Here is a 15,009-nt window from a genome sequence, read left to right as displayed (position 1 = left end):
CATATAATAATATTACACATAACAATGAAATTAAATAATACATAGCACTAAGTAACAGTAATATGACCGCTTCTTATTCTTTGATCCTCTTTTCCAAAGAGACCAGTTTGTATCCAAGCCTGGGGAAACTGTGAACTCAGAAGTTCTGCAAGAGAAACTTAAATTCCAAGAAAAATCTAATGAGTTCTAATTCCTTTTCAGCAATTCTGAGTGATGAGTGATATGATGCTATCATTCATTACAAAAGAATTGGCCAAAATGTCTCACAAAAAGAAACATGAAGGAAAATAGAATACGCCAACTTTCACCCTTTGCATTTGCTCCTTGAGCAAAAAAGAAAATTGAGATAGAAGGGAAGAAAAAGAGAGTCTCAGTTTGCGGAAAGGAAAATATCCTGACTCATCAGTCATTAGAAATTAAATGACAACAGTAAGGAAGCTTATTAATCCTCTTTCTTCTTCTCCCCACCTTTCTTCTGTAAGAATAGGAAGCACCTCCCCCCACTCTTCCATCTCCTGCACCCGTAGCTGTCCATGCTACCCAAGTACAAAACACCGACACGCCTTCTCTCCCCGACTTCTTTCTTTTCCCTTCCCTCCCCTTCCCCAACAGAGGAAAAGAGGAGAGACTCTGACTCAGCCGGAACGCTTTAGCTAAGTCATCCTGTCACCCAGGACAGAAGTCCTGGGAATGACGCTTTGGCTGCACGCTCGTCTCTTAGTAACCGGGACACGCTTTCCTTTTCCAGTCCCCACTTCCAGACCCCAAATTCCCTGGTCCGCCTTTGAGTTTGCACTTCCCATCCCAGGTTTAGGCTGTCCTGGGAGGGTCGGATGCACTACTGAGTCCCTAATTCGGGCATTTCTTCTCTTCCCCACAGTCTCTTCTCTGAAGTCGGACTCCCCTTTTGAAACGCAGAGTCCCCAGAGCGGCCCGGGCAGGTGGTGCAAGCACCCCTGCTCTCCCGCGCCCCCTGCCGGAGGGAGAGGAGGAAAAGGAGGAAAAGGAAAAAGAGGAGGAGAAAAGAGAGGCTGCGAGGAGAGAGAGAAGGAGCAGCGAGAGCCTGGGCGCCGAGGGGGAACAACCCGAGAGTTTGCCCGATGGTGCTGCCGCTGCCTCTGCCGCTGCTGCTGCTGCCGCCTCCTCCGCCAAGCGGGAGAGGAGGGGCGAAGAGCCAGTTGGGCAGAAGCCTGGGTCCTTTGCTTCTCCTCTTGGCGTTAGGACACACCTGGACCTACAGAGAGGAGTTTGAGGACAGCGACAGGTGAGCCTTGCCCCCCTCGCTGGAATTGCTCAAAGCTCTAGGACGGGCATAGACAGAAAAAGCGGGCAGTGCTTCTATCACCGGTGGCGGTTACTACAGTGTCCCGCTCTGAACCGGCTCCCAAGTGGCCCTAGCCTGCACTCCCCTGATGCAGTGGGTGAGGACTGTGCACCCAACACCCCGATTCTGAGTGTGCTCCACTACCGCGTCTGTATTCCCTCCGCGCTGAGGGAGACGGACTTCATAAACGCTCAGAACCAGTTTGCGATCCTGTCAGCGCGCTAGTTCAAAGGACCAAAGATTTAGATCTGGAAAGAACCTTAGAGGTCCCCTATTTCAACCTCCGTCGTTTTACAGATAAAGGACTTGCCCAGGGTCACACAGCTAGTAAGTAACAGAGCTCCCATTCAAACTCAATACCTCTCACCCCAGCTCTTTCCACAGCCTCCATCCCTGACAGTATTATAAGATACCCTACGGTTTCTTTATCCATAAAACTAGAGAGTCGGACTGCGTTACCTTCAAGGTCCCTTTCATGAAAGCTCGAAATCCTGTGAAATGAAATCCCTTAGGTACAGGGGATCCTCCTGGTCTGCCCTCACTCCTCGGTACACTGAAGTTCCCCGAACATCGCTTGGCCCAAACTAAAGCAGGATGTTCTTTTCAATTTTCTTCCAGAGAGGTCTGTTCAGAGAACAAGATAGCGACCACCAAGTATCCCTGTTTGAAACCTACGGGCGAGCTCACCACGTGTTTTAGGTAAGACTGCGCTTATTGGAGACTTTTCGCTGATTAAGGCTGAGGGGTGGAAGGAAGACCAGGTAAAGGAGAATTGGAGGTGGTTAGTGCGAAGGAGAGACCCAGAATGTCGTGATTGTGCTGTGTGTCGCTTGGAATAAGCAAGCGGTTGATGGTGAGCTCACCTCTGTGAATAGTTTCCTGTGGTGTTTATCTGAGGTTTGGGGGGCGGGGAGGGAGCCAAAATCAAGCCACCAATTGGACAACTGGGGCTAGTGCTTATCTAGATCCCGAGTGTTTATCGCTATCGCGCATATTTGTGTGTGGTAGAGGTGGGGGCTCGAGCCGGGGAGGAAGAAGGAAAAGGTTGAAAGTTTATGAAGGAAAGTTGATTTGGGCTTTGAATGTAAACACTGGGGCACTGGGAAGATGAATGGTTGCTTGAGCATTTGCTGTTTTGTTTTGAAAATCCAAAGTCAACAAAGGGAAAATACTAGGCACTTGGCTGTCTCTTGACCCTCTCCCCCGCTGGGACAGCCTCCATCGCTGTCTCTGCCTCTGAGAACAAGGTGATGGGGTAGGAAGGAGTGTGTGTTGGGGGATGGGAAGCAACAGGACTATGGGTTGCTGTGTGTGTTGGATGAATCTGGAAAACGTCAGGATTGTTGAAATAGCAAGAGAAGCAGTTCATTGACTAGGAAGATTGAGGGGGAGAGATTGCCTCTGTTTAGGGTATTGGAAATGGAAAGTGCTGAGTCTGTAGAAGTAAGAATTGGCAGAACCTCTGATTATATTTCCTTGTTAGGAGTCATTTGATTGTCCTGTATCAATGAAACTCCCAGTTATGTGACCGTGGTCCTGCTGTTAAAAGAAGAGAAATACAATTACTTTGACTTGGAAAATCTAGCGTAATTCAGCATTCTTGTGCAGAAATTAGAAGTCTTGAAGTGCTACAGATTGCAGTGAAATCTGCCACATGTCCACTGGAGAGTTAGGGTCCCAATATCTGCATTCTAGGCCACAACCTTTTGGGAATGAAAGATACTGCTCCCTCCACACCCCACCCCAGTACAAGATTAGCTCCATGGATGCTTTTATTGGGGAAGGAGAAAAAATACTTAGCAAGACAGTGGTCATGAAGGATGATAACTTTTCATGATAAGACCAAACAAGCATCCTGGAATATTTATTGAGATGAGAGCCTAGTAGTAAGTAAATGTAGGGCACTATTTTTAATATTGGGATTAGAGTGCAAGAAAGGTATAAGATACAACATTTGTCCTTGGGAAGCTTACATTCTAGTAGGAAAGACAGAGTATAGGAATGATAAGAAATAGGGAGACTAAGTAGCAGAACACTAAAGGGATGAGGAAGGAAGGGTGTATTTATATCTCCTAAATCTGAAGCACATAGAATGATAACTTAATTTAGAGGTGACAGGCTAAGTATAGTGTCTATCTTATTTTATCTTCTCTTTGACCCTCCATTAGGTTCTTATCCCTTTTGTTGTTGTGTTAACATTTTGAAATATTAGTCATTTCCAGTTATTTGCTTCCTGCTCACTATTGAACATTCATTTTAATTAATTTTTTATTCAGTTTATTTAATTAATTAATTAATTTAGAATATTTTTCCATGGTTACATGATTTATGTTCTTTCCCTTCCCATCTCCCCTCCCCCTCCAGCCAATGAGCAGTTCCACCGGGTTTTACATGTGTCATTGATCAAGACCTATTTCTATATTAATACCTGCACTAGTGTGATCATTTGGAGCCTACATCCCCACTCATATCCCCATCAAACCATGTGATCAAGCAGTTGTTTTTCTGTGTTTCTGCTCCCACAGTTCTTCCTCTGAATGTGGATAGCATTCTTTCTCATAAGTCCCTCAGAATTGTCCTGGATCATTGCTTTGCTGCTGGTAGAGAAGACCATTACATCAAATTGTGCCAAGTGTATCTATCTCTGTGTACAGTGTTCTCCTGGTTCTGATCCTTTCACTCTGCATCAATTCCTGGAGGTGGTTTCAGTTCACATGGAATTCCTCCAGTTCATTATTCCTTTGAGCATAATAATATTCCATCACCAATATATACCACAATTTATTCAGCCATTCCCCAATCAATGGACACCCCCTCATTTTCCATTTTTTTTTTTGCCATCACAAAGAGCGCAGCTATTAATATTTTTGTACACATATTTTTCCTTATTATCTCTTTGGAGTACAAACCCAGCAGTGGTATGGCTGGATCAAAGGGCAGGTAGTCTTTTAAAGCCCTTTGGGCATAGTTCCAAATTGCCTTCCAGAATGGTTGTCTCAATTCACAACTCCACCAGCAATGAATTAGTGTCCCAATTTTGCCACATCCCCTCCAACATTTATTACTTTCCTTTGCTGTGAACCCTCCTTTTAAAAAAGAAGAACAACTAAACAAAAACCACTGAAACACAGACAGGGCCTGGCAATATCTTCAATATTCTGTGCTTTTGGGTCATCCCCTCCTCTGCTAAGAAAAGAAAAGAGCATGTTCCATTATATTCCCAGTTGTCTAGTACTATTTATTAGTTTTTCAGTTACTTAGAGCACAACTTCCTTTTGGTGACCTTTTCATTTACATTGTAATAGTTTTTGTTCATTGTTTTTCTGATTTTGCTTCATCATAAACACTCTGCTCAAGTTTCTCTGAATTCTTTATATTCATAATTTGTAACTTTTGCTGTTTGTTTTTGACAATAATTCTAAGAATTTACTAATTCAGGTCAATTTAAGAAATTTTTATTAAACGTTTACCCCTAAGGTACGGGACTCTAGGGATCAATGAGTAATGAAATAATTCTTACCCTCAAGGAGCTTACATTCTAATAATAGTTATGACAAAATGATAATACATTTGTATAACACATCTTGCTTTTTTATTTAATTTTATTTTTTTATTCTTTTTAAAACTTTAGCTTCTGTCTTAGAATTGATATAATTAGTTCCAAGGCAGAAGAGCAGTAAAAGCTAGGCAATTAGGCTTAAGTGACTTGCTCAGGGACACCCAACTAGAAAATATCTAAGGTCAGATTTGAAGCCAAACCTTCCATCTCCAGGGCTGGTTCTATTTACTGAGCTAGCTAGCTGCCCTTGCTTCTTGTTTTTAACTCATCTTGCACATAATCTTTAGACTCATTTTCTCCTCCCCACAGCCCTGTGAGAGAGGTAAGGAAGGTATTGTCTCCATTTGATAGACAGTGAGGGAACTGAGAAAAAACAATGATTAAGTGACTTATCCAGAATCACCAAGTTAGTGATAAAGAAGATTATAACGATGACTCCTAGCACTAGGTTCTTTTCATTAACCAATGTTAATGCTCATGACATTGAATTTTATTAAAGATATTTTTAGAAATAAATTAATGGAGAAAGAACATTTCCCCCATACTACTTCAGTAGAGAATGTTTCGATGACATGTGATATGTATAAACTTGGTATACTTTGCCTCTCTTTAAAGCTCCTGAATGTCAGATTCTATAGTAGAGAAAATATGTCATATTTTAGAAGCCACTGGTGGTTTATTGCTCTTCTGAATTGATTTCACTTGTTAAACTGACATATAAGAGACACAGTGGGGCATTGTGGACAGTGCTACACTTTGATCATGCAATCAGGGTGGAATTCTATCTCTTATATTTCTTAGTTGATGACTATTGAAGGATGACTTGACTTATTTGAGCAACAGTGAAATGAGGATAACAATACCTGTAGTACTTATCTCACAGAGTCATTGTGCAGTTCAAATAAGATGGTGTATGGAAAGTACTATATAAATGGTAGCTTTGATTTCATATCTTCCTTTACAGAAAGTGCTCAAGAGCTTGTATTTTCTTTTATGAAGTGCCTCAGCAAATGTTGTAGGTTTTATTCTCTCTTTTTTTTTTTTACGAGAAAAGGAAATTTAAGTAATCTGATAAATCAATAGGCACATAGATAAACATTACTCTATTAAATGCTAATCTAAAGAAATCCCTTTAAAAGATATGGCAAGTTAATAGTTTTTTTTAAAGAATAAGGACAAATTAAAGATAATAGAAGAGTTCTGGTTTGAGAATGCCATCTGGATTACCACAAAGTAATAGGGGTCTTTGTAGATACACTGTAAGACTTTATCCTTAATATATACCATCTTTTCTAATTGAGGATGAAGGGATTGTTGCATTTTTTTTTCATGGTCATGATGTAGTTTGTTTTTTTCCTTATTTATGTGCCAACTTCTTTAATCTAAAGCAATTTTAAAAAACCCATACTGTCCATCTTAGATTCAATAATGTGTATTGGTGCTAAGGCAGAAGAATAGTAAGGGCTAAGTAATGAAGGTTAAGTGACTTGTCCAGAGTCACAGAGATAGGAAGTTTCTGAGGCCAGATTTGAACCCAAATTTGAACTGTCTCCAGAACTGACTCTCTATTTGCTGAGCCACCTAACTACCCTCCTAAGGCAATGGTTTTAACCTCAAGTGTATAAACTTGTTTTCACAAAACATTCTGATAATTGTATTCCAATAGAATTAGTTTCTTTTGTAATACTATTTTACTTTATTTAATGCATATTTATGCATACACTTTCAATGAATATAATAAATTAAGAAAATACAAATGCACAAATTTTAATGCATACATTTATGCACATTACTCTGAGAAGTTATCCACAGTCTTCATCAGCTTGCCAAAGAGGTCCATGATAAAAAGATTAATAATTCCTGCCTCAGAGGGAGATGTTAAAATTCTATTTCAACTCAAGCTTTACAAAATTAAGTGCTTCCCCCTTTTTATTTAGAATATTTTTCCATGGTTACATGATTCATGATCCCCCTACCCCACTCTTTCCTCCCCCTTCCTGAATCCAACAAGCAGTTCCACTGGGTTATACATGTGTCATGTATACATGTACCTATTTCTGTGTTATTCATGTCTACAGTAGCACAATCCTTTAATATCAAAACCCCAATCATATCCCCATCAGATTGTGTGATCAACCACATATTTTTTAAATGCATTTCTGTTTCCATGGTTCTTTCTCTGGATATGGATAGTGCTCTTTCTCATAAGTCCCTCTGAATTGTCCTGGATCATTGTATTGCTGTTAGTAGAGAAGTCCATTACGTTTGATTGTACCACAGTGTATCAGTCTCTGTGTACAATGTTCTCCTGGTTCTGCTCCTTTTGTTCTGCATCAATTCCTGGAGGTCGTTCCAGTTCACATGGAATCCTCCAGTTCATTATTCCTTTGAGCACAATAGTATTCCATCACCAATAGATACCACAGAAATTAAGTGCTTTTAAAAAACACTTAGGCAGGTGAATGGTATGATGAAAAAGGATGTTGGAGAGGAGTGAGGTAGCACAGTGGATAGAGTATCAGGCTTGAAGTTAGGAGGACCTGTATACAAATCTGTCCTTAGGTACTTCCTAACTTTTTGATGCTGGGCAAGTTAATTATCTCCTATTGCTTTTCTGCCTTAGAACTGATGTTTAGTATTGAATATAAGGTAAAAGGTAAGAGTTTTTTTCAAAGAGTATTGGAATCAGGAATAGTATAGTAGTAGTCTCTCGATAACCGAGGATGACAATTGTCTTTGTGCGTTTTCATCTATGGTGTATAGATGAGTGTGCACAAAGACACTTGTGCGTGAAGGAGATTTAAGTGGAAAAGTCAATGCACAGAGACAGTCCCACTCTCTTGGTGTTGGAAGCCTGGGTCCAGTGGCATGAAAAGTCGTTACACCTGGAGACTTCCTCAGCTGCATTGGATGGCCATGTTGTCCTTTGTGCTCCAACACGGCTTAAGCACTCCATAGTGCTTTGCTGTGTCGCCATCTCAGCCGTTGAACCTTCTTATTGGTTTCTTCCGCCTGTTCCGCTGAAGCAGTCTTTACATGCTGGGTAAGCAAAGCCTTAGTTCACCAGGGGTCAATGACCCGATGGCTACCCTCACAAAGTTTAGCTGGCTTGTCGATGCCGTTGCCCGGGATGTGGCCGCTGCTGCATGCTAGCAGGAATAGTCAGATACTTACTAGCTATGTGAACCTGGACAAGTCACAACCTCTATCTCGGTTTTTAATCTGTAAAATGAGAATAATTATAGTAGCACTTACTTCACAGTCTTGTTTTGAGATAACATATAAAATGTACAAACTTTAAGGTACCATGTAAAAGATCTTGGGTTGGGTTTGTAGACAAGTGTTTCAGAAAGGGTCTCAGCAGAGCCCAGAGATCCCTGAAAATGAAAAAGAAATTAATCATTGTACCACACTAGGTTGAGGCAAGGTTCAGTGATACTAGACACTTCAATCCCTAGGTTATGCTTAAGGTAGGTTTAGGTAATTTAGGCAACACCTTTGCAGAGAGAATCTTACTATTTGTTCAATGATGTTTTGGAGTTTTGAATTCAAGTGAGTGAATTTTGTACAAGTCCTTTCCATATCTCAGTTTCTTCATCTGTAAAATGAGGAAGTTAGACTGATGACTAGCCAGGTTCCTTCCAGTGCTTACATCCTGTGAATCTTTTGAAGTCATTTTGAGCTTGTTGGAGAGAAAGTACCTAAAGATAAAATTTCACTTCTTGTTATAGAAAATGGGTTAAAGATTGGTGAGTGTATGGACCAGTTTAAGGGTATTGTTTCCTAGCCACAGGTCCATGACAAATGTTTACCAGTCTACAAAACGTTTACTACCAAGAGTCCTTGCTTTTTAAAAGGCTTATAAACTGATTTCTTTTTTCTTTCCTTCCTTCCCCTATATCTTACTCTCTGGATTCTAAATCCTTCCCCCTCTCTCCAGTTTCTTATTCTGTGTCCATGATCTACCAAGAACTTCTGGGTGGATGGTTACACAGTAGGATCATATTGTGGCTAGACAATAATAATAACTTCTCATATATTTTTATAATGCTTTAAGGTAGCACTTTCCTTACAATACTGAGTGACAAGTAGTTGGAACATTAATATCCTCATTTTAAGAATGAGGAAACTAAAACTCAAGCCTTCCTCTAACTAGTAAGTGTGAAGACCATGATTATAATACCAATCTTCTATCTCCAAAATCTCATACTTTCTTCACTACACAATTCATACCTTTTGATAAAATAGCTGAGTTTGTCTGGTAACCTTGTTGTTCTATAATGAACATGTAACTTAGCCAAATAGTTGTTTCTTATATTGTAGACTTCTCTCCACCTCTGTTTTCCACTTTTCCCTCTGAGCAGCAATCATAATGGGACTAGGTGTATATTTTTTAATTCCAACTAGAATTTAAGCTCCTTGAGGGACAAGCTTGTCCTAAGGCCTCCTCCTCCTCCTCCTCCTTCTCCTCCTCCTCCTCCTTCTCCTCCTCCTCCTTCTCCTCCTCCTTCTTCTCCTCCTCCTCCTCCTCCTTCTTCTCCTCCTCCTCCTCCTCCTCCTCCTCCTCCTCCTCCTCCTCCTCCTCCTCCTCCTCCTCCTCCTCCTCCTCCTCCTCCTCCTCCTCCTCCTCCTCCTCCTCCTCCTCCTCCTCCTCCTCCTCCTTCTTCTTCTTCTTCTTCTTCTTCTTCTTCTTCTTCTTCTTCTTCTTCTTCTTCTTCTTCTTCTTCTTCTTCTTCTTCTTCTTCTTCTTCTTCTTCTTCTTCTTCTTCTTCTTCTTCTTCTTCTTCTTCTTCTTCTTCTTCTTCTTCTTCTTCTTCTTCTTCTTCTTCTTCTTCTTCTTCTTCTTCTTCTTCTTCTTCTTCTTCTTCTTCTTCTTCTTCTTCTTCTTCTTCTTCTTCTTCTTCTTCTTCTTCTTCTTCTTCTTCTTCTTCTTCTTCTTCTTCTTCTTTCCTCCTCCTCCTCCTCCTCCTCTTCCTTCTCCTTTTCTTCCTCCTCCTCCTCCTTCTTCCTTTTATCTTTTGTCCTAGAATTGATATTAAATATCAGTTCCAAAGTAGAAGAGTGGTAAGGGCTAGGTAGTTGGGTTCAAATGACCTGCCCAAGGTCACTCAGCTAGGAAGTATCTGAGACCAGATTTAAACCCATCTTTCTACCTGACTTTCTATCCACCAAGCCACCTAGCTGCCCCTAGTCCAATGCTTTCTACTAATTCTTTATCATTATAGTATGTCTCACAGTGCTTAGTATGAAGCATAATAAATATTTGATCAACAAGTGAGTAAGTCAGATTGAACAAATATGTAATTCTGAAACTAGAAAACAAGATAGGGGTTCTGACATGGTTGCATACATGCATACATATATCTCAGTGAAGAAGACATTAGTGACTTGATATATAGTAAGGGTTCTTAACCCAGGGTCCATGAACTGATTTCTTTTCTAAATTTGATAACTGCATTTTAATCTAATTGTCTTCCTTTGTATTCCTATAAATTTTATTTTATGCATTTAAAAACGTTATTTTGAGAACGAATAGGAAAGCTTCACCAGGTTGTCTAAAGGGGTGTATCACACACACACACACACACACACACACACACACAGATAAGATTTCTTGGTGTATAGTTTTTGTGAGCTCTGAATTTATGATAGCCAGACCAAGTAAATGGGCATACTTTCTTAAGAGACAATAGAGCTTTCCTAGAATTTGATTCTGTTTCCCTACTTCTGTAGCTTAAGTCAAGGGCTTTATGTGTTTTTTATCTCTTTTCCTTTTTTTTCTGTGTTAAAGTAAAATTGGTATTGTTTTATTTTCTTTAAATTTGTTTTTATATTTTATTTTTCCAATTACATGTAAAAACAATTAAAAACTTTTTAAGAAATAATTTTGCATTCCAAATTCTCTCCCATCTTTCCTCCCCTCCTCCCTATTGAGAAGTAAAGCAATTTTGTGTGTGTGTCTGTGTGTGTGTGTGTGTGTGTGTGTGTGTGTGTGTGTGCGCGGTCATGCAAAATATATTTCCACATTAGTTATGTTGTGAAAGAAAAATATGTTGTTATTTTATAAGCTAAATTGATGCTTTCAATCTCCCTCATTTAAGTAAGTGATCTACTGGGACTTTAGGTTCTAAATAAACATTTTTGTGAGAATATTGCATTGAATCCCATTTTCTCATGGGACTTTGGAGTCTGTTTTCCTTTTCTCTTTCAATTAAATAAGCCAGTTACCTTTCTTTTTCTCTTGTTTCTTGAGTGACCTATGTTAAATGTTTAAATGATACCCATGTACAATGATTAAAAATATACCCACTTACAAAAATAAAATATCCCAATAAAGCTAGCTGTTTTTTTTATGGGATATAATTTTACCTTTTATCATAACTCTTACAGATTAACAAGCACAGTTTAAGAAATGTTTTTGGTCTCTGACCTCTAGGATCTTATAGCTTGGTGCTAAGATAAGACCAAAACATAACAACTAACAGGCTAAATTATGCATAAGTGCTAAATTGTATTGAACTGGAGATAAAAGAAAAGGGAGATCACTGAGGGCTGGAGTGTCCAGGAGAGGCTTCATGGAGGTGGTATGGTATGGTGGAAAAAGCCATAGATTTGGAACTTAGTTTGATGACTATTTCTGCTTTTTATGACCTGTCTGCTACAGGCCAAATCATATCACCTCTTTGGTGTTCAATCCTCTCAACCTCCTATAAAAGAGTAAAGTTACATTGGATAATCTTAAAGCTTCGTTCAAGGGATAAATTTATCATCCATGTGACCTATGGAAGAAGTGAGACAACTTTTAACGTATTTGATGATTTAGCTGCTTTAATTCTACTAGAATCATAGATTTCCATATTTACAGTAGGAAATAATCTTAGAAATCATCTAGCCCAATCCTCTCATTTTACAGATGAAGAAACTGAGGCCCAAATAGATAAAGTGATTACTACTAAGCCACAGAAGTAGTAAGTGTCAGAGCCAGGATTAAAGCACCTCCTTTGACTCTGGATTTTTTTCATACTCTTTAGTGTTGAGCAGATTTCAGATAGCTTATAAATGATGATTTGATTTCTTGCATTTCCTTTTTCAGGGATGCTTTAAATTTTTTTCACTTTTGCTTATGAAATAGCCTCTATTCTCGTGGGCAACTGGAATGGAATCTAACAATCCCACTTTCCTTTGAAATGCTACAACTGGGCTCCCATGAGAATGAGAACACAGGAATCTGTGATATCGCCATAAAGAAATATACTGGAACTTAAAGTCCTAGTAGATCATTCAGTTGAAAGTGGCATAAGCAGATGGAAAGCACAAGTTTAGCTTAGAAAAATAATAATTTAAAAGCAAATTTGCTATAACATAGGACAAAAAGAAAAGAGAAAAAACCCAAATTAAATATATTGATAAAATATGGAAAGATATTTTACATTTTGGTACATGCAAAATCTATAATCAGATTTCTTACCTTCTGAGGGAGGAAATGAAGAATGGGGGAAAGGAAGAGAATTTGGAACTTAAAACTTTTTAAAAAATGAATGCTAAAATTGTTTTTACATGTAATTGGGAAAATAAAATATCATTAAAATATATTGGTAATGATCAGTTAAATTAATAGACAATGCTTTGGTGACTGGGGGCAATGTACAGTGATATAGAGTCATGCTTTTGGTTTTGTATTGTTGTGAGTTTTAGAATAGATTATGGGGAAAATACATAAGAAAATGTTTCCTAATGTATGATAGGAAGGAAATCTAATATTAATTATATTTCAAAATATAGATAGGAAAAGTGAGAGAAAGTAAAGGATATTCTCTGGTGGTTTTTGTACAACTTGTCTTGAGTGTATACATTTAGGGGAGGTGATCTCCCCAAGAGAATTTTCTCTCTATGTGTATGTGTGTGTGTGTGTGTGTGTGTGTGTGTGTGTGTGTGTGTGTGTGTGTGTGTGTGTGTGTGTGAAGAGACAGAGGCAGAGAAAGAAAAAGAGAGACAGAGGGACTGAGAAAAGGAGAGAAGAAAATGGAAGAGAGAGAAAGTGGAGGAAAAAGGGAGAGAGAATTCAGATCACCACTTAGCATTTCAATTATGACAGATAACAATAGTTGTACCTATTTTGAGTCATTCCATGTGGGCTGAGTATTACTGAATGTATAGTTATTTTCTCAGAAAATGTTGAGAATATTGAGACAAGACCGGCAAAAAGAGATAATTTGGGGCAAAGAGATTGTTTAGTATCCCCTATATTTTATTCTATAGATGGTGGCTTACTCTATAAATCTCCAAACTGTCATCCTTGTACTAATGTTAAATAGACACAGGATGACACTTGACTAATATATTTGGTGCATTAGAATTAGGGATGGATCCAGAGCATGTATCTATCTTTTCCTAGACCAGAGACAGGAAAGCTTTTTGAAAAAGGAGAGATTAATGGTACCAAGGTGGGACAGCTGCTCTTGTTCTCACTGGTTCATAGCTAGACCTGTTTAACTTGAATCACTAATGTGTTACAGGTGATGGATTCTGGCAGCGGAGAAAAAGATTTCAGTCCTATTGATTGAAAAGAATGATAACTTGCACTAAAGAGAGTGGGCCTGATTACACAGCTGAACCATAATGCTTAGTGTCACCCGATAATTGTGCTAATGCTGACTTTGAAGGAAGGGATGCAGTTTAAATGGAGGGGTGGCAGCCCACCACTCTCCTTTTCAATGGAACCCAGTTGTTTAGAGTCAGCAGTTGGGGGCTGTTGGTGAGAGGCAAGATGAGGTATCACCTTACAGACAGCATCCAAGAAAATATAAGAAGTTGTTGCAAATAAGTCAGCATGGAGCAGCCCCACACAGGACAGCACTCTCACCAATAGGTCCCTTGGGATGGTATTCAGTTGCCATTTCTTAGTCTATAAAGTAACTGGCTTTTTTACAATTACCACCAATGAAACAGAGAGACAGGCGAGGTGATTAGTGAACAGCCTTGGTGATTAAAAATAATCTGAAGATGTTATCTTCTTCAGGGAATGTTTATATTTTGGTCAGCAGCTACCACTTCAGTGATCTTCAAGACTACCTTTTTAAATTTTGTCACCATCTGTGCTTGGGATGAACCCAAGAGTCTGTCTGTAACAATGGGCATGGCTAAGAATTCAGAGAACAAGCAGAGATCTTCATTCCACTTTTATTTTGTTTTTCTTTCAAGAAAAAAGTAAACATCTGTAACATCTGCAGTCCTACTTCTGCCAAGCTCTAGGCCCTTACTTTTCCATGAAGCCATTTAGGAATTTTAAAATTTTAAAGCACCAGAAAGAGTTTCAGTTGATTTATATACAAGTTCTTTGGTTACGGATAATGGCTTTAAAGCCAACCTCCAATATTTCCTGGTACTGTCTCCATAACACATGTGCCACATATTGGTGGCTATGATACTAGACTTCCCTTCGTTAAGTCATAGCTCTGAAGTCTAGTAGTTGTTCTCTGTAGGATTCCATAATCCTAGCTCTGGGCTTAGTAACTAATCAGTTGCTAATCAGAAGAATCTTATGATGATTTTTTAAAGTCTTAAAGACTTTATTGATGACTTTTTTCTTTGCATTGAAGTAATTTCTTTCCTTTCAACCCTCCAGATTATTTATTGAACTATTATGGACTTCCTGCCTTTAGTAATCACTGTGTTCCAGAGGATTCAGTGGTTGGTGCTGGACGACTTTCCCCAGGAAGACTAATATCATTAAACTTGCCACACTGTGCCAGACTCATGGTTCACCTAGCCTAATGTTCTTTCAGAGAATGGCTTGAGTGTAATGTTCTAGGTCAGGGAAGGTCATTATTTTCCCTGATTGCAACCAGTATACATCTTCTAAACATCTTCTACCTTAATAATCCACTCTGGATCTGATAGTCATGATTTAAAAACTTTAAAAATATTGCTTCCTTCTTTTTTTTCATCCTTTTTCCTTTCACCATAGAATTTTTCCTTGTAACAACACACATTGAAATGAAGCCAACCAACATGGCAGCTATTTCTGTTGGTGTATGTTGTCGTTCAATCATGCCTGTCTCTTCATGACCCTATTTGGGGTTTTCTTGGGAAAGATATTAGAATGGTTTGCACTTCCTTCTCCAGC

The 15,009-nt window shown here is 39.1% G+C and overlaps 1 protein-coding gene across 1 annotated transcript in view; it reads left to right on the top strand.

Annotated features, from left to right (window-relative positions):
- The first annotated feature begins 533 nt into the window (after positions 1-533).
- The window catches only part of CCBE1 (collagen and calcium binding EGF domains 1), a 380,199-nt gene continuing 365,723 nt past the window's right edge, over positions 534-15,009 (top strand). Inside the window, exons 1-2 of the mRNA XM_001373826.4 lie at positions 534-1,264; positions 1,943-2,023. Coding sequence (XP_001373863.1) covers positions 1,101-1,264; positions 1,943-2,023 — 245 coding nt within the window. The 5' untranslated portion in view covers positions 534-1,100. The remainder of the gene's footprint in view (positions 1,265-1,942; positions 2,024-15,009) is intronic.

This window comes from Monodelphis domestica, chromosome 3 (genome assembly GCF_027887165.1).
Source record: "Monodelphis domestica isolate mMonDom1 chromosome 3, mMonDom1.pri, whole genome shotgun sequence".
Classification (NCBI taxonomy): Eukaryota; Metazoa; Chordata; class Mammalia; order Didelphimorphia; family Didelphidae; genus Monodelphis; species Monodelphis domestica.
The sequence above is the reverse complement of the archived record's forward strand: the minus strand, read 5'-3'. Positions and strand labels throughout refer to the sequence as shown.